At 38.7% G+C, this 20973-nt stretch overlaps 1 protein-coding gene across 2 annotated transcripts in view; it reads left to right on the plus strand.

The window, feature by feature from the left end:
- Nucleotides 1-20973, plus strand: part of PIN1 (peptidylprolyl cis/trans isomerase, NIMA-interacting 1) — a 44550-nt gene that overhangs the window by 7926 nt on the left and 15651 nt on the right. For both annotated transcript variants that reach the window (XM_007421407.4, XM_025171819.2), the window contains exon 2: nucleotides 6498-6698. In XM_007421407.4, coding sequence (XP_007421469.1) covers nucleotides 6498-6698 — 201 coding nt within the window. The remainder of the gene's footprint in view (nucleotides 1-6497; nucleotides 6699-20973) is intronic.

Raw genomic sequence — 20973 nt, forward strand, 5'->3', positions numbered from 1 at the left:
GCACATGTTCAGAGTTAAACAATAATAATAATAATAAACTTTGGACATTATAAAAATATTGCACTTGCCTGTAAGTAAGTGTACTGCTTTTTCAAAATTATCTGAAATGAGGAATTTCAAATCTATGCATTAATAATGTTATCTTTGTGTAAGCTGTGTCTTCTTTTTCAGTCAGATTGCCATTGCAAAAATGCGCACTCCGCAAATGTATTGTAGATAGCATTGCCCTGCTGTTAAAGTTTTCATGTCTCCACATGCAAAAATAATTTTCCTTTGTTGAGCTTTTTAAACAGATTGAAGTTTGTGCTCTGCATTTTCATTAGAAAGACACTTTGACTAAGTAGCCAGAATACTGCACTTTTGCTGTTACTACATTTTTCATGGAATGTGTTGAGGTGAATCCTTGTTGTTACTTATTTGCTGCGGTCAGTTCTGTGCCCCTTCATGCAGCTAGGCTAGGTTCAGGCTATAAAACGCATAACTTTTTGCTTCCATTGTTTGTTTAAATAATTATCTTTGCTTGGGTACGAGAGGGGGGCAAGTTGGTCAGCGTATAACTCTGTATTCATCTGCACCCCAGATATTTCATTTGCTGCTAGCAAGTGACTGTCATTACCATAACCTGCTTTGCACATAAGAACACTCATGTGTTCTGATGTTTTTAAAAATAAGGGCTACTTTTTTCTAATTAAGATTTAATACAGCTATGCATATGAATTCACAAACATGTATTAGTTCACAAAATTTTAAAGGTGCCTGCCATCAAAATGCACATCAGTTATTTATGAAGCACTGGAAATTCAAAGGTAAAACTTTATTGGTGTCAGGTATGAATGTGGACCGAAGTCAAAAGTGAGAGATTAGTGGAAAAATGTACCCTGAGAGGTGGTTTGGTTATATAAAGAAAATGAATGAATTTTAAAAATAAGTATATGAATGGATCATGTGGACAGGGAAGGCTGAGAAAGTCATAGTTGGATGGAGTTGATGAGATCCTCAAAAAGAGAGAGGTGAAAAGTTGAAAGAACAAAAGGCAACTGATGACTCTGTATGGATATGGTAGAAGCAAGAATTGTTTGCAAAGATAGGAAGGTATGGAGAGAGATTGTGAATGATATTCATGAAAACTTGATTTAGCTGGATTTTCCTTATTACTCATTACTCTCTGCTTTACATAATGTTGTTTATTCTGAAGGGGAATAGCGTGATGGGTATGTAAAAGCATATTTCTGGTACTCTGAGGACAGGAAATGCTGGAGGAAGAAAACTAGGACTGCATCGGGAACAAGAGTGGGTGAGTTGAAAAGTAGGCCTTAGATTAGGAAAAACATATAGATTAACAAACAACCAATTCAATCAGTTTTATTGGGGGTGTTTATAGGAAGCATATATATAGCATATATGTTGAAGTTCTCAAAGATGAGTTAGAAAAAGAGGATATGATTTGTATGTTATTTTAACATTTTTTTTTAAGTTTTGAAATGGAATTTTACAACCAGGTTCAAATCTCTAGGCACTAAATTGAAAATTTACACTAGACAATTGATGCTCTGGCCTTTCCTGGCCTTAATTGGGCTAAGAAAGCAGCTTTGCTCTTTAAAGTTCTGTAGTTGACTACAGTGCTTTTAGAAAGCAAGTACAGTATCAGTTCTTGCAATGCCCATGCTCTCCAGCCTCTTTTCTTGTGAATTTCTTTGATCTTGGAGTGAATTCAAGGCCTAAAATATAATTCAGGCCTAAAATAGTTATTTCCTAATAGTATATTCTGGAAGATGAGCTGTGATCATATCATTCTAATAAGCTCAAGATCTGCATTCTTACTGCTTGGCAGCCTTCTCCAGATTAATACAGTAGGGATGCATCCTGTTCGATGGTTAACAAATTGACGTCTTGCGTATGAGGAGGATAGTTAAAAACATGTACAAAAAGCAGAAGATAAAGCTGTTGTGTTTTTGGCAATTTCTTACTATCTTTTCCTTATGGCCTGCTTGCTACAAAGTAGCCTTCTGATTGCTTCTAAGTAATCAAAGTGGAATTGCTTCATTGGCATACACTAAGCAATGAGCTGCATTCTAGGACCTTTTCTGTAGTGGTGCCTGCCCTATGGAACAACCTTCATCTGAGACCTGGAAGACCTCTTGGCCTTCTGGAAGGCTGTGAAGACCTGTATTTTCTCCAGGCACTGGGCCAGGATGGGAGTTGAGCCCAGCAGATGTGAACTTGGCATGGGAGTGTTATGGCATGTTGGTTGTGTGAGATGTTTTTAATTTTGTGGGGTTCTTGTTTCATTTCTCTATGTTGCCCAGGGTTATATTATATAAGATTGGCAACCATATAAATCTTTTATATAAATAAATAGTAACTACCCAGCAGTAGTAATTTAGGTAAAATCAGGATTTGTACTGCAGACCTTGCTTTGGAATGAGAAATAGTTTTGATAGGAATAGAGATAGGTAGAGACCCTAAATCTGTATGTTTCTGAAACTGGGCTAGAGAAGATCTGCGTATGCAGAATAAATACCTACACTGCCATGATTTTGTTCTAGACCATATAGTATTTTCAAGTTTTGAGCCTTTGTCACTTGGAAAGTCTGGCATCTCATGGACTTGCTAAGATAAGCAAGAAGCTATAAGAATAATTAATTGTGATGAGTAACCCTTGAATACCTTTTATGTTTATGTGTGTTCTAAGAATAGCCTCCCTCCTAAGATTAGGGGTGCCCGACCTTTCTGGCCTGATTCTTCCCCCAGGTGCTTGGCTGTGATGTTAGCTGAGCCAAATGTAGTTGTGTTGTGAGTCTCTTATGGTGCCTCAGCTATTGTATTATGGTTATTTTAACTTTGTTTTGTGATTAGAGGTTTTATTATTTTGTGGGTAGTTGTTAGGTACACAGGGTTATGTATGTAAGATGGTCAATACATATTTTAAATAAAAAAATAAATTGGATTATAGTCATGTGGGTGGGGAAACAGACTAATTTAAAATCAAGTTTTTCATTTTTTACTCATATATTCATTTTGTCAGGAAATACTGATTGGTAACAAAACATATATGAACTGGATCTGCTTATATGGAAGAACTCTCCATAGAATCACCCTTTGTGAAAATAGGTGTCAAGGACTTTTTCAGAAAAAGGTTGATAGCTATTAGTACAATAGTAAGCTTACATTAGATGGAAAGTCAGTAAGTTGGATTCACACTTGGTCATTTTTAAACTAGAATCACTGGGACCAGGGGGCAAGTTAATGCTGATCATAGTTCCATTGATTTCCAAAAGTCTACTCATGGAAGATCATGCTTCTTGATTTACCTCCTTGATCCTGTAGTTTGATTTACAGAATTTGTATTATTTTGATGATAGTATTCATCTGAAAGTTTGGGTAGTTAAATTTGGGTTCAGAGCCTTTTAATTTTTTTACGCTTTATACAAGCTATACTTAGGGTACTGGAAGGATAATATTTTTCCATCTTTTTCCGTCAGTTTCTACAAGTAACTCTAAATGTTGCCCCCTGATTTGTGAATGTTTGTCTGAGTTTCAGGATACAGCTTCTTTTAAAACTTTTTTTTTCCTATATGAAATTTGAGAATATTTTAATGCTGTTATGGGAGAGTTAGCTATTCCATTATTATTAGCTTTTCTGTACTTTATGAGCAGAATAGTTGAAAAGTGGGTTAAACATTTTTACATGAAATAGAAAATAGTATAAGATCATAATTAATGGAAGTCAATAGTTTCTCTGTGGATTTTTCTTTTTGTATAGAAAAGGCTCACCTAGGCTCACCTATGTTTGACAGAGGGTGTAGATTGAAGTTGAAGAGATTTTAAATATGTTTATTTTTAGATTTTCATTCTAACCAGGCTGTTTTTCAGATCATTTAACCCGAAAAACAATTTTAGCATTTTCTTACATTTTAACTACAGTGATTAAAAAATGAGAAAAATATATTAGGTTATTAAGGCTTATCCAGCCTGATAGTTTGGTGCAGTTTCTTTAAAGTGTATGTCTTGCAGAGAAAAACAGAGTTTTCTTCTTATCTCATTAGTGACTCAGGAGGTACAGTTGCAAAGTTTAACATTACCTATAATCTGATCAATCTTCAGTAGCCAGAATGTACTATGTGAAATTGCATATTATGTGTGTGATACACATATTGTATTGTGAGTTTATTTTTATAACCATTACATCTCTTTTAGCAGGTAAGCTTGCCAAATCTTAGTGATAGAAATGTGATTGTTGTTGTTTACAAATCATGTCTGTGGGGTAATGATCTTGCCAGGCAGTATAACAATAACACTTCCAATGAAACATAACCATAACACTATTCTTTTTTTATGATAAGCAATATTATGCAGAGTGAAAAAAGGAGTAAAAAAATAGTAAGCCAAAGACATTAAGGGCATGCAGTAAAAAAAAAAAAGAAAAAAAGAAACTTAGCTACAACTAGCTTACACCAGTACCACTCACTATACTTTCTCATACCATTCTCTCCTTGCAAAGCATCCTTGCTTCCACCATGCCACTTACATGCTCTATTCATTACATTTTGTTCTTCAAACTTCTCACCTCTCTTTCAAAATCTCATATACTCCATCCATCCACAACTTTTTGGACTTCCCTTTTCTCTTGACTGATTCACTCTTCCTTCATATATTTGTTTTTGATTCTCATTTAATTCTCTCAATATGACCAGAGCAGCTCAATGTACTTCTTTTTGCTCATACTTTTGTGTTCAGTCCATACTTTCCGTTGATCCCATCTCTTCTTGTTTTACTGCGCATGTTTCTTCAATACTCCATTCCCTCTGCATTCAACTTACTTTTATGTTTTTCATACTCAATTCTCATTTCCTTGTAAAAAGTGTGCAGAAGCACATTCTTATATGCAGCTGTTTGTGCTTCTTTCATCATTCATTCTTCACAGTAGAGCACACAGTACTCAGTACCTTTGTACCAGCATGTTTATATTTTAAAACATACCTTCATCCATTTTCCCATCTTTAGTAAACATTCAAACAAGCTACACAAATTCATTTATTTGATTTTGCCCTTCATGTATATATAACTTGCCACTGTTCACTCCATTTTCCCTGTCAAACACAACTACCTTGGCTTTTGTTACATTATTTTTCATATTTGTACTTCTCATTATGTCATACAATCTGTCTAACATTTACTGTAAAGCATCAGTCCTTAGCCAGCAACTTATCATCTATATACAAAAGTACATGTATATTCATGTTCCCAATCAACATATCTGTGCTAACACCACCACAAGAATTCCTTCAAGATTTATTCTAAACACATTAAACAGCCAAAGGAACATTATACATGTTTAGTGTTAAACTATTTGTTAAACATTCCATTTATTTTTGTGCATGTTTTATTTCCACCATATATATCTCTTACTGTCTTCAGCAACCAACTTTTAATTGCATATTCACATAAAACAGTTAATCATTTAAGCTTATTCACTTTATCAAACACTTTCTTTAAGTCAACAAACATAAAAGAAACTTTATTTCTCACATTCATTTCTCATGACATGGTGAAAAGGAACACATATGGTCTACATGCCCCCTGTCTAACATAAAGTTGATTGCACTTCACAAATTTTGGTCAGTATCACATTTCATACACTTCCAATCAGAATTCAGCTGAGCACCTTCCCAAACACATTTAATAAACTAATCCCCTGTTGTTTTTGCATCTACCTCTGCTTCCTTTTGCTTGCTACAGGCACTCTATAAGTAATTCACATTTGTATTTTAAAATTTCTCCAGTCAACACCTTCAGCCTTATCATTTTTAACATTTTCACAGCATGTATGACTTCCTTTTCATTATTGTTTTTCTTGGAAATTTATATTTATAGCATTGGAAATTTATATTTTCATATTTGCCATTAGTGTAACTACATATACATCCGTGACACTCTGTAATGTAAGTCTTTGCATTCTGTTTCAAGTAGCTTCTACATGTTCTTTCCTTATATCCATTTCCCATTCATTCTGTTGGGAGATTAATCTAGTGTCTAATACTTTTTCACATCAGACATTTCTACTTTCACTCTAGGTATTTTTTTACTTTTTTCTTTTTCTTTATTGTTTTTTTTTCTAAAGTTTCATTCTTGACATTACCAAAAACAGTTTGTTGAAACTTACCTGGGATATGTTATTCTTTCATACATGCTCAGCTTGCACCTGCAGTGAAATCACAAAATAACATAATAGTGGGTCTGTACCTATATATTACCCTGGTACTAGCTTGGGAGGTATTTTCCTTGGACTACTTGGTGGAACAAGTTTGAGAGGAAATACATCAACCTGCTAACATGGAAGAGAGCATGTGGGAGTGGGTTAAATGCTCGAAAGAGAAGTTGAAACTGAAGTATCGTGATGGGAAAGGAGGATCATGGGGAATTTGTTTTAGGAAAGAATGAAGCTCTTAATGATCTGCTTTGCCTTAGAACTAACATCATTCTGTTTTATTTTGCAGGGCGTGTTTATTATTTCAACCACATCACAAATGCCAGCCAATGGGAGCGTCCCACTGGCAATAGCAAGAATGGTCAAGGGGAACCGACAAAAGTGCGATGCTCACATCTCTTGGTGAAACACAATCAGTCTAGGCGACCCTCATCATGGAGGGAGGACAAAATCACGCGAAGCAAGGAGGAGGCCCTGGAGCTAATTAATGGCAAGTAAAAGCAAAGGAAAGTGAGAGCTTAACCTGCTGTAATCCTCCTTTCTGCATCAGACCACCTAGCATTCCATGCAATTATTTTCTTTCATATTTTTGTGGAGCCTAATAGATTTATAAATAGAAGGGACCTCCTGCTCATTCTTTACCCCTCTTGTTTTGAGTTTTATGTTTCTGTGGGAGGCATTCAAAGTTCTACAAATTGCATATGCCAAAGACCATACTGATTCTGGTATGTAGCTGAGGGCTGATTCCAGGGTGTCTTATGTTAATACGTCTAGACCTTATTATTATGTTAATTATGTTAATACGTCTAGACCTTATAATTGTGAAATACATTTGGAAATGGGGAGGATCTATGAAAGGCTTCCATTTTCTTGGCTACTTACCAAAGCTACCTGTTATCCATCTGGCCTACATAACTCTATCACTTCATCCGTCACTCTTTGCCCAGAATCACAACTGCCACACAGTATTGTGTCCTATATAAAGTATAATAAGTTAGATTATGCAAAATAAATACATCTAGTAGGAGTTTACCAGAAGCTTTGGTCCGAAGCATGAACTGTTTTGCACTGATTATATTACTAGTTATCTTTCTAAAGAAATCTAGGTTATTAAAACCTATTACATCCATATAAAAGATGAGGTGATGAAACGTTCTCCCAAACAGTAGCATTTCGTACTGCTAATGGAGAATATTACAGAAACCATTTTAGCTCTCCAAACAGGTATGTCACATGTTTATGCATAACACACACAACACATACACAAATACACATATTGAGGGAGAAAAATATTGAGGGAAGACTTTTTTTTTTCCGGCATACATTTCTTTTAATAAGCAGAAGATCATATTGGTCCAATTGGCATGTCGCTCCGGGAATGAGCAAATGCAGCTGCATACTGCTCAGTTGCTCCTACGTGCTTTATTTTGCCAGAGGTGGGTAACTCTGGCACTGGGCATCCAGTCCTGTCTTTCAGTTCTCAAAACCCATAGGATTGCATAGCTGCAGATCTATGGAAGAAATGGAAATTTTGGGTAGTGCATTTTTTATGTTTTTAAAGATTTAAGTTTAAAATTGGTATACAGTGGTACCTCGAGTTACGAACGCCCCTCCTTACGAATTTTTTGAGATACGACCAGCTCTGGCCCCAAAACTTTACCTCGACGTGCGAACTCTGCCTCGAGCTACGAACTGGATCCGTGGCCATTTGCCCTGCTGCCACGCGGTTGCGGCTTCCTGTGGGTGAGATCGCGGTAGCAAGGAGACGTTTGGTGAGGCTTGTGTGTTTTGTGGTGTTTGGAAGATTTTTGGTGTGCTTGTCAGCATGGCTCCAAAGAAAATGCAGAGCAGGCTTGGCAAGAATAAGGCTTTGAAGAAAAAAGTGACGATCGAACTGAAGAAGGACATTATAGAAAAGCACGATCGTGGTATTCGTGGGACTGATCTGGCCTTGGAGTACAAGATGGCGAAGTGGACCATCTCGACTATTTTGGAGAATAAAGATGCCATCAGAGGAGCTGATGTGGCAAAAGGAGTAACGATCTTTACGAGGAAGAGGACACAAGTGCTGGAAGAGGTGGAAAAGCTGTTGTTAGTGTGGCTGAATGAGAAACAGCTGGCAGGTGATAGCGTGAGTGAAGCTATCATCTGTGAAAAAGGCAGGAAACTGCACAGTGATTTACTGCGGACAAACTCCTCTACCAGCGCAGCAAGTGAGGAATTTAAAGCCAGCAGAGGCTGGTTTGAGAAATTCCGCAAGAGAAGTGGCATCCACAGTGTGGCAAGACATGGTGAGGCTTCCACTTCTGACAAAGCTCCTGCGGAAGCCTACAAGAAAGAATTGGAGGACTTCATGAAGGCAGAAGGATACGTTGCTCAGCAAGTGTTCAACTGCGACGAGACAGGGCTCTTCTGGAAGAAGATGCCAAACAGAACCTACATCACGCAGGAGGAAAAGGCACTGCCAGGGCACAAGCCCATGAAGGACAGATTGACCCTTTTGCTGTGTGCGAACGCAAGCGGTGACCTGAAGATTAAGCCGCTACTGGTGTACCATTCCCAGACCCCTCGTGCGTTCAGGGAACACAATGTGAACAAGGCCAGACTGCCTGTCATGTGGAGGGCCAATGCGAGAGCGTGGGTCACAAGGCAGTTGTTCATGGAATGGCTGCATGAGGTGTTCGCACCCAGCATTAAAAAATACCTTTCTGACAACCAGCTGCCTGAAAGGTGCCTTCTTCTGATGGACAATGCCCCGGCACACCCTCCAGCCTTGGTGGATGATATGGACGCCGAGTACGACTTCATAAAGGTCAAGTTCCTCCCCCTCAACAGGACACCTCTTCTGCAGCCCATGGACCAGCAAGTGATCTGCAACTTTAAGAAGCTCTACACAAAGGCGCTCTTCACCAGGTGTTTCAGTGTCACTGAGGAAACATCCTTGACTCTGAAAGAGTTTTGGAAGAAACATTTCAATGTCCTCCACTGCATCAGCCTCATTGACAAAGCCTGGCAAGATGTCACCTTAAACTCAGCCTGGAGGAAACTGTGGCCAGAATGTGTCACTGAACGTGACTTTGAAGGGTCTGATGCAGAGGTAGTGGAGGAGATTGTGTCCATGGGCAAGAGCATGAGTCTGGTTGTCGATGATGCAGACAAGAGGAGCTTGTTGAGGACCATAAGGAGGAGCTGACCACGGAAGAACTTGCTGAGCTCCAGAGTGAGCAACAGAAAGTGCTTGGCGAGGAGCATTCTACTGAGGAAGAGGAGGACGGGGAGGAGGTGAGCAGTGAAGTGATACAATCCATCATGGTGAAATGGAATGAGTGCCAGGATTTCCTTGAGAAGCACCACCCCAACAGAACTGTGACAACCAGAGTGTTGAACATGATGAACGACAACGTGTTCTCTCATTTCCGGAGGGTTATGCAGCGCAGGAAAAAACAACTGAATTTAGACAGGTTTTTCCCCAGAACTGAGCCTGCAGCTAAGAGGCAAAGAAGAGAGGAAACCCCTGAAGGAGATCTCCCCGATGTCCCTTTGGAAGGGGACTCTCCCTCCAAACAATAACTGCTTCCCCACCCCATTCTCCCTCTTCATACTGTGCTGTACTGTACTTTTCTTCATGTTTTTGTGGTTTAAAAATAAAATGCATATGTTTCAGAACTGTTTAACCGTATGTATTTACATTGAACCTTATGGGAAAATTTACCTCGAGTTGCAACCAACTCGAGTTGCGACCAGAGTCACGGAACGGATTAAGTTCGTAACTAGAGGTACCACTGTACCTTGTGTAAAAGCCAGCCCCCATATTAGAAAGAGGGCTAAAAATTTCTGGACTGGGTTACTCTGGAGATATCATGTTATTAGCCAAACCCTCCCTGCAGTTCTCAGAGACCAAAATCTTTAAAAAGTCCCCAGAGCAAACAAATAATTAAATCCCCACCTTTGAGCTAGATAAACAAGGTTTCTTTAATATTGTGTCTAAATTGTGCTATTCATTTCTTAATAAATCTAGAGGGTTTGTTCTTATTCTGGCTTGTTAGGAGTTCCCATACCAGGGATCTTGGTTCATATGGAGTGCTAAATAGGTATGGGTGGACTTTACCTGGTTTTTATTTGCTTCTTTATTGACTTGCTCTTGATAAGCCAGAATTCGGCAGAATCCTGACTTTCAGTGAAGTCTCTGCATGCATGTAAAATGCTCAGTCCTGCAGTTCCCTTACCTGTGGCCTGATGGAGGCTTTTTAGGAACTGTTGTCTATTTTATATGATTTTAGTTTATCATTATTTTCTGAAACATGATTACTTTGAAATCTTTATTAAACAATGTTTGGGTGCCTTCCATTTCCAACTGTTACTGTCTCCAATGCTGTTAGACAGAGAATTGCAGAAAACTGCAGTATCACCTGAAAGTGGAAAGAGCTAGGTCAGACTTTCTGCAACATTCCCCCCTCCCCTCCCCAGCAATACATAAGGCTTTAAAGGGAGAAAGAGAATGTTTGCTGCTGATCAAAACTGGTGAGCCCTGTCTAGAGTCAGTAGAGCCCTGGAGAGAAAAACATCGTTAAATTCAGACAACGTTTTGACTTAATAAAATGAAAGTTGGTCATGAAATTAATGAATTTAGTATGGACCCCTATACTGCTCAACCATTTGGGAAAAACTTACAGATCTCAGTGACTGAACAATCAGTTGCCACATTCAGTATCTTTCAGTTATTCTAATTCTCACATTTAGCATTTCATTTTGTAAAGCCACTTGTGGGTTTGTTTGTATTTTCTTTGTAAAAATGTATATTTTATACTGAAAATAAAATTTTCATTTTAAAGTCAAAACCCTTTTTTTTTAGCACATTTTCCTTATTTATTTCATTGGTGGAGTGTAGGAGAATAAAACTGAAAACTAGTGTGGGATAATCAGATACCACAGGCCAGATTATCTACTGAGGTGAAATCACATTCTATGCATTCACCTTAATCTTCTCAGTTTCAACATATATGTGATTAAGTTGGTTTTAAAATATTAAATCTATTTTAGTGTAGAAGCAGGTGCTGGAAGACACTTTTCCCCATGATATTTGGTGGCTGAGGGCCCCAAGGAGGCGGGAGAGTGTCACCCAGTGATCTCACCCAAACCTGTGCAACCATTTTTTTTCCCCTTATTTTATGGAGTTTCTGGGGTATTTGCTTCCAAGTCTGGTCTGGCATGACATCTTTGGTGGTGTTGGACAACATTATGATAGTGGAAAACATGCCTTGCAAGGAATATCTTATTCAATATTTTTGTTAGTTGGTGGTAATTTTCCCATTTTGCAATTGAAGCTTCTGGCTAACCAAAGAAGGGAAGGAAATTACTTTTCTTCAGAGTACTCCTTCCTGATAGTCCTCTAATGGTAAATGCAAATCTTCCCATCTCTCTTGTATATTTCCTGATTCTTCTTTTCATGTCATTCAGAATTGTACATCAGGGCCAGCTCCTCCTGAATGAGATGGTGACACAGTTCAGTGGCACCAGGCCTTACCTAAAATAGGCCATGTCTCTTCATTAAGCCTCTAGTGTATTTCACCGGATTAATGTACAGAAGTACAATTGAGAATCTTGTTTTTTAAAAATACAAACAAAACATATCCTAATTGAACTGTTTATGAATGCTCAGAATCTGACAGAATTAAATATCCAGAGCTGTTTTCCAATTGAGCAAATCCCTTCCCCTCCCCATTATCTCTTGTAATATTTCTCTCACTTAGAAAGGCACTTATTTTCCTTCTCCTCCCCTCCCCTTGTCATGGGTTCTTTTTTTAAAGATTTAAAGATTGACCCAGACTCCAAAGATCCACAAAAGCACTGGATTCTGGACAGCTAGTTTTTTATGTCTCCCTATAAGGGTTGGGGAGATGTTTTATTTAAAAAAAAAAAAAGATACAAAAGTGAAACATACAAATCTATATGTATTTCCTACTGTCTCTATCTTATCCTATACAGCATTCTATTTCTATTACTATTGCTGCTATACAATTACAATTTTACTATTACTATTACAATAGCAATGTTTTCCTCTTACAGAGCCTGTTCTGTCTTTAATTCCTCTCTCTGGAATTTCTTCTATTTTTTGTTCTCTGTTAAAGGCTAGCATGTAAAGCACTTACACCTTCCCACACTGTGCTTTGCTTCGCTTTTCTGTGCCTCTTCTTTTTCCTTTGGACCATCCAGTCTCTGTGAAGGAAAAATACCTTCTTTTATATGGCTGCTTTACTCTGTTTGCAGCTTCCAAAACACGTGTCTCCTCTATTCTCCTCCCGTCTTCTCCCACCTCTGTTTCAAGGTTGCAGCTTTATTGGCCACTCTGCTGTGCTGACACTGGGGAGAAGGCTCAAGTAGGAGGGGAAGAAGACAACACAGGTGCCTGCAATTTTGCTAAGCAGCCTGCTCTTCCACACACCCCAAATACTGAATGTATAATATATAAGAATAGATCATATTTTGGTAGAGAGATGCCCATGTAATTATCAGAAGATTGGAAAAACATATTGTAGCTTCTGTGTTGCAAGGAATAGTGGGCAGCAGCAGGATAAACACAACTGTTGTGGGGGAAGAAAAGTGTAGAGTATCTATTTCATATTGTTATGGGTGGAGGTTGATCTGGCTATACAAGTAATGGCTTCTAGCATAATCTGCGGGACAAACTTGCTGCTAATGTTCTGTTAGCATATTTGACAGTAAATGCATTTACCATGTGAACAGCTGTCGATCCGTTCTTCCACACTTATCCATAAGAATAGCAAGTAGAATTGGGAGAAGGGGTGGTAATTCTGCTTCATTTGAACATAATCCATCTACAAAAGGGAGAGAGTTAAGTATCTTCCACTGAAATCAAGTGGTGAACTTGAGCTAAATTAAACTCTTTGGGGGAAAAAATATGAATACAAACTGTGTTTACATTTTTGTGAAGAAGTATTTGCCCCTCTTTGGATTATCTAAATTTTTGCTTATCTTTGCTTTTGAATGTAGTTAAAGCTTTGTGTAGGTCCTACTGATACATAAAGGGAGTCTGAATGAACACATAATAAGATTTGATGCTTATTTCATTAGTTTCATAAACAATATCATTCAATATGAGATGTGACACTGTGAAAAAGTAATTGCTCCCTTCCCCCCAATTCAGTAATTCAGTTAAAGAGTTAACAAGGACCAGATGTGTATTTTATTAAAAAAAATCAAGGCTGTTGGGTTAGCTCTGTTCTGTATACATCTCACAAACTCTAGCTCCTGTTATCACACTGAAGTTCTTACCACACAGTTTCTAGAGGCACATCATGCCCACTCAGATTTCTAAAGACCTCTGTAAATAAGTTGACGCTTATCAGTTATGAAAAGGTTAGGCAACCCTTTCTAAAGCTCTGAAGCACCACTGAGCCACTGAGTCAGGGATATAGTCTTGACATCAAGAAGATTTAAAATAGTAGTGAAGACTGGCTGTCTGGCAAAATCCCTCCCAAAAGCATAGCATAAACCATTTGAGAAAGTCACAAAGAACCATATAACATCATCCAGGAATCTACAAACCTCTCACATTGGCTGAAATCAGTATTCATGACCCCAGCATATGAAAAGCATTTGGTGAAATTGGGATTCACGGAAAAGTAGCAAGGCAAAAGCTATTGTTCGCAAAAACATTGATCCTTGTCTCTTTGCCAAAAAGCACTGGGATGACCCTCTTGATTTCTAGAGGAATGTTCAAAGGACAGATGAGTCAAAAGAGGAACTTGTGGGCTACGTGTGTGCTCGTACAGTGGTACCTCGGTTCACGAACTTAATTCGTTCCACGACACTCGTCGCGAACCGAATTGGTAATGAACCGAATCAAATTTTCCCATAAGGTTCAGTGTAAATACGGTTAATCTGTTCTGACCCCTATGAATGTGGTCGCCAACCAATTTTGGTCGCCAACTGAATCAAATTTTCCCATGAGGTTCAATGTAAATACGGTTAATCCGTTCTGAACCATATGTATTTTTTTTTAAAAAACCACAAAAATATGAAACAAAGTACAGTACAGTACAGTACGAAGAGAGAGAACGCTAACCTTGCTTGAGGCGACTTCTGGCATGGAGGACAGGAAGGCAGGTGGGGAGGGGTTATTGTTTGGAGGGAGAGTCCCCCTCCCTACAGGAAGCCACGACCACGTGTCACAGCAGGGAAAATGGCTGCGGGTCGTGTTCGTCACCCGATGCGGAGTTCGCGAACGGAAGCAAAATTTTGCGAACGGTGCTGTTCGTGAACCGAATTGTTCGTGAACAGAAGCGTTCGTGAACCGAGGTATTACTGTATATCTGGTGAAAACCAAACATGGCATTCTAGAAATAACTTGTATCAACTGTCAAGTGTAGGGTACTAATGTCATGATTTGGGGGTATGTGTTGCTGCATCAGTCTCTGGATGATTTGGCATCATTGAAGGAAGCACAAATTCTATGTATCAAGAGATTCTCCAGGAGAATATAAATTCATCAGCTGAAGTAGAAGTGGGTCATACAACAAAATAATCCAAACATTCAAACAAGTCTATAAGAAAATGAACAAGCAGATTCTGAAATGGCGAACTCAAAGTTCAGATATTAATCTCATGGAAATGTTGCGGTTGGACCTGAAGTGAGAAGTTCATGCTAGAAAACCATCAAATATTACTGAGCAATTTGCTATGGAGGAATGGGCCAAAATTCCAACACAGTGACGTGAGACTGAAAAAGAATTACAGGAAGCATTTGGTTGCTGTTACTACAAACCAGTCGCTGAGTCTAAGAGGACAGTTACTTTTTCACACTGACACATTGAGTGTTGGATGACTTTGCTTATGAAACATAAACTCCTTACAGTTTTTATAAGGAGCTCATTCAGTTCATGACACACAATCTCCAGTAGCACATGGAACCAAAATGGTTCAAAAGAGGAAGGCAACAGAAGACAGTAATCTCTCACTGCTTTGAACTTACATCTATTGGAGTAAAAAAAAATTCCCTTGTGGAATCCATAGGTCCTATTAAACTCTTTTGCTTGAAAATATCTGAAGCTGCCTAAAGCTTATTCAATCACTTGTCCATTTATCTCAGTATTGACTACTTTGATTGGCAGTTATTCCGCAAGATCTCATGGAGTCGTCTTTCTTTTTTCAGCCTTGCTCCCTGTAACTTTTTAAAGAGAAAATGTGGGAGGTAGATTTCCAAACCTGTATGCACAGTATGTGCTCTGCCACTAACCTGTGCTTCTCTGGATTAACAAATACATATTTTATAGTGTTGATAAATTTTGTTTCTTTCCTTTGTTAGTCTAATTAAATTTAGTCTAATTAGAATTATTAACTTGGTGTTTCTAGTACTATATTGATTTTCTCCCATACCCTCCTCTCTCTGTGTGTCTGTGAACGAACGCATGCATTGCATGTTGCATATACAAGACTTGTATGTTGGAAGAGGCAGGCTTAACTTTTTTTCACTGACATGCTACCTTTCTGTTAGTAGACTGAACAGTATTCTTACAGAGAGCCAATTTGGTCTAGTGGTCAAGGCACCAGGCTAGAAACCAGGAGACGGTGAGTTCTAGTCCCGCCTTAGGCATGAAAGCTGTCTGGGTGACTTCGGGCCAGTCACTCTCTCTCAGCCCAACTCACCTCACAGGGTTGTTGTTGTGTGGAAAATAGGAGGAGGAAGGAGTATTAGGTATGTTCGCTGCCTTGAGTTATTTATAAAAGGCAGGATAAAAAATCTAAAAAATAAAAATGTTTACATGTGGCTCCTCAGCCTGTAACTTCACACAATGCAATTAATAAAAGTGGACATGTCATTATGATTTAATTAGCTCTGCTTGTTGCCAAAGAGATGTAAGTCAAACAGTAACAATGTTGTTTGTAATTAGAGTTGTGAAAAATCTATGTCAAAATACAGGGATTTTTTTTAAGTAGGTCAAATTTGGACATTTAAAAAATCAGTTGGAATATGTATTTTGTTAAACTGTCCATTTAACACTTAAAAAGATGTTGCTCGCAATGCCATCGTTATAGTCTGTCAAACACAGGATTTTTTTTTTTCCAACAGGGTATACAACTTGGAATAGGTGGAGTGAAAACTTGATTTGTGAGGCAGCAGTGTAGGTTCAGTATTACAGGCTTCCTGCTAGACCAGTGTTGTCCATACTTGGCCACTTTAAGATGAGTGGACTTCAACTCCCAGAATTCTGGGAGTTGAAGTCCACTCATCTTAAAGTGGCCAAGTTTGGACAACACTGTTTTAGACCCATGAAGGAGGAGCCAAGATTACCTTCCCCAGTTTGGATGTCTTCCAAATATGTAGCCTTCAAGTCTTCAAATCCTCAGTAACCGCCACATTGCTGCATGGGCACTGAACCTACCTAAATTAATTTAGATTATTTTATACTTTGTAATAGTTCTGCAGTGTGCCTTCAGATTTATGAATATTTGACATTGCCAACCAAATAGAAAAATTCTGTCTGTAACTGTAACTGCTTAGCTGTGATAGGGCTCTTTGCAAATGTATAGAAAACCAAGCAAAAATCTATTAATTTTGCCGTTGCCTTTCACTTTGTTTTTTAGAAGCAAGTCTAGTTCTGAAATGCAAATGGCACACCACTATATGTCCAGGTGATTAAAATGATCCTGCAGTCTCAAATAAGTTAGTGGAATTTATTTCTTAGAATTCAGGATTGGGATGTAGATAATGGCTGTTAAATAGTGAATCCAATATGTTTATTTGCAATAGCAATACATAAGTATATCTTAGCCGAAATATAAATGAGAAGAGTATGCTTTGGGTGATAATGGCAAGAAGTTTAGGCAGCCAAATTGAAAAGTAGCTATTTGAATACGAGCTGTTACTTGATAATGCTGGAGTCAGTCTTAGAGGCGTCTTTCATTTCCTGAGGAACTTTATAGGCAAGATTGGATGCATTCTGCACTAAGAAGGAACTAAAGCCTTGCATCCATATTTCATGAAAAGAACAGTTAAAAGCTGTAATCTGCTGAAATTGTTTGAATTAAGCAAATTTCCCCAGCCATTTTAGCCAATTTTACTAGACCTGGGAATAAGCAAAGAATTTTGCAACAGTCCTGCTTATGGATCAGCCTGTACTGTCTCGATACTGGTTTTGATACGTTAAAACACTTACCCTGTAGTCTACAATTTGAGAATAGGTATCTTTACTCAAATTAAATTGTAGACTACAGGGTAAGTGTTTTAACGTATCAGAACCAGTATCGAGACAGTACAGGCTGATCCATAAGCAGGACTGTTGCAAAATTCTTTGCCTTACAGGGTTGTTGTGGGGATAAAGTTGGAGTTGCTTAGTGTGCTTCCTTATGCTCCTAGAGGAAAGATGAAATACATATCAAGATGAGGAGGAGGAGGAGGAGGATAAAGTAGTAGTAGCAGTAAGCTTCTGGCTTTTTCCTTTCCACTTGACACTCTTATATCTTTGAATAAGAACTAGGTTGCCCAGATTGCCAGAATTAAGCAGTGGGGAGGTTTTGGTATTCCTTTTAGTGGTGTATGTATGCCAAATGAAATGGTTACTGTACAATTGAAATGGGTATAGAGCAAGGAATTCCTAGTTCTGTGGGAAAGTATACATTTTGTATGCAGATGGACAGAGATAAGTTTTCTCTAAAGTCTTAGAAATAGGTTGCCAATCAATGGGGACAACACTGAGCCACAAGGATCAGTGGTTGGACTTGAGTACAAGTCTGCTTCCTAAGTTCCTTTCTTCCATGTAGGGTGCCTGTTGCAAATAGAGGTGATTAAATGATGGAGTTAAGAACTGGTTTAAAGCCTTTGTAGCATTGAAATCTTCACGTTTTAGCTTTCTGGATCCCAAAAACAGCATGGCTGTCTTACAAGGCTCTCAGCATCTGGCAGAATCAGTCCATCTGGATTTGTTGTTATTTGCAGCTCTAATGTATGTATAAACGAACTCTTTTTGGGTAGGCAGTGCAATTTTGCTCCTGCTGGTGAGTTTATTTTTCATTAGTATGGAGGGTCTAGACATATTATTCTTTGCCCACCCCCAGTGAAATACTTTGTATGCTCTATTTTTCAATGATTACACCTTTACCTCACACTCTCTTTTCCCCCAAATTCTGGTAATTCTGAGTCAAAAGGCCCCTGTGGAAAAATACCTCAGCAGGGTTTTTAAATCAGTTATATCTCTTGAGCTCCTAAACAGTAGGGTGGTGATGGAACCCATGGCTTACATGTAGCAGTCAGTCCTTTTTTTTTTTTTTTGTAGCCCCTGGAATCCTCCCCCCCTCCCTGATTGCATGTCACAATTTATTGGCAAATACCTGAATTTCAACACCAAAAATAAGCCTCTAAAGAGATGCTCCAAATGTCTGATAGGATTAGAACACCTATTTCTAAAAACAAGACTCAGTCACAAGAGCTTGATGCTTTGGCCCAGTCCTTGTTGGTACTGGCACCTGGACTTGCACTTGCAACCCCGTGAGCCCAAAAATAAAGGCAGGCAGGGTCCAGCTTTAAAAAGCCTGTGCTTTCATTACCAGTTAAAATTCAAAAGGATAAAATGATTCTCCCCATTATACTGGCAGGTAAGTACTATTAAAGATTATCTACTGCAGTGATAGGCAGTGCTTTCTACCCTCCTGGCAATATGAATGGACCTTAAATGTTCTTCAAAACAAAGGACTGTCAGCAGCTTGTAATAATGTATTTAGGCATATATGGATTGATCAATTTCAAGTAAGGTAGGATTTAAAACTGTTTCCTGCCCTTTATAAAGATGGTGTGTACTCGTGTTAGCTACTGATTTCTTAACTTACCAAAAGCTCTTTTAGACAGCAGCATTAAAGAGATTGTTTTCATTGTGTGAACTGGCAAGAAAGGTTGTAGGAATAAAAATCTGCCACCTGCACTTCCAACTTTTATTCTGCTTCAGCAATGAGGCAGAATAGGGGCTCTCCAGAAGCAAGGGGGGGGGTATTCATAAATACCTGTTTATCTTCAATCAGTTTTCTAATTCCTTAGAGTGATTACTGGAGAACAGAATCCAAGGAGCCATCCTTCCTCAGGAGGAACCATTTCTTTTTGCCACCCATGGCAAGGGAAGTGAGGGAGGAAAATTGTCAGCCCCACTAGGTAGACCAGACCATGAAATCAACTCCATAGGATGTCTACAATTACTTTTATGGGAGTTAGCTATAATAACAGAAACTTGCAAGTCTGATTGTGCTGTACCTTCTATCCCTTCTTCTAGTTCAGTAAATTAGGGAGATGTCTAATCTGAGCCATTTCTGAATGTTATCTAGATGTTCTAGATTTAAATACTTTAGCATATCTCCATCAAGTCATCTTCCTTATTCTCTACAATAATAGGGGGACAATAAGTTATTTTTGGTATGTGTTCTCGTGACACCAAAAGAACCTTTTCTTTCATGCTTTACTACATGGAAATGGCAGCTGAAGAGCCATTTGCCCATTCCTATTTTGGATCATTTTCACCATGGAGGTGCCAGCTAAAGAACCATTCCACCCCACTTACCTTTCCCCATAGAAGTCAGGTCACTCTTGCATGGAAAAATGTGGGGGAAGTGCCAAGAGAAGTGGCACCAAAAATGCTTTCTGTCTTTTCTCCTCTCTCCCATTTTCCTTGCCTGGGTAGTAAGAGAAATGGCAGGGCAAAGAAGCTGTGGAGGATGAGTGTGCCTAATCTGCAGATGGGGATATGTTTTTAACACATGGCCAGCAGTCTCTTTGTGCAGTTATCAAAATGTGTCCAGCTGCCTTCAGGAAGACTGCTAGACTCATGTCAAAAAGTGCATCTATACAACTTTATGGATCAGTTCTTGCAGTGTCTGCTCTGCCAAAGATGGCTGGGCAGTTTTACCCTAGGGTGTGGCAGCTAACGAGCCACTCACGCATCCCTTCCCCAGAGAATTCTCTGTTCCTATAGAAGACCTCCATAAGATAGAAGAACTGGTGGCTGAACATCTGCTTCCTCCTCCAAGCTCATAGTTTATGTGCCATCCTTCCAAGATTGGCAAGAAAAGTGGGAGAGATAGCTCTTTGGCACAATAGAAGAGCCATGACTCTCCCACTGCTAGAAGGCAAATAGCTCTGGAAATCGGAGACCAGGAACCATAGCTGCCTGTAGTAGGTCCCACTCCAAACTGTATCCTGATATGAAGCATTGCAGACTATATGAACCACAAGGTTTGAGTAAGTAGAAGGTGAAACACACCACTTTAAACCTGGAATAGACAAATATGAATACAAACTGATCAGGGATAAGTTAAATATGATGTCATTTAATCCTAACTTTTAAATGGTTATCTTCCTGCTATGGTTAGCAGGCTGTGAAGAAGAGCCTCAAATTAAGTCACAATTGAATTCAGTGAAAAGAGTGAACATTTATATTGTAACCTTGTGGGACAGGCAACAAATTACCCTCCAGATGCTATTGAACCTCAGCTCCCTAAAATCCCTTTTATCAGCCATGCTGGTTAGTTTTAACACAGTAACTTTTGGTAGACTGTATACTGTATTGATAGTCCTCGATCTACCATATAAAAAATAATTTCACCTGTCAGAAATTGGGGGATATACTTTAGCATTGGGTCAATTTTGTTACATTAGTGAGACTTGAGAAAGACAAGAAAACAGTATTTGTCATCTCTTTACAGTAGTATGGCCTATGCTTAAAAGTTTTGGATAAAATGAATGGTAATAACTGGCTGGTTCAGTC

The sequence above is a fragment of the Python bivittatus genome, unplaced genomic scaffold (genome assembly GCF_059951505.1).
Source record: "Python bivittatus isolate LINGU-HERP-01145 unplaced genomic scaffold, Pbiv_v1 ctg000220_np1212, whole genome shotgun sequence".
Lineage (NCBI taxonomy): Eukaryota > Metazoa > Chordata > Lepidosauria > Squamata > Pythonidae > Python > Python bivittatus.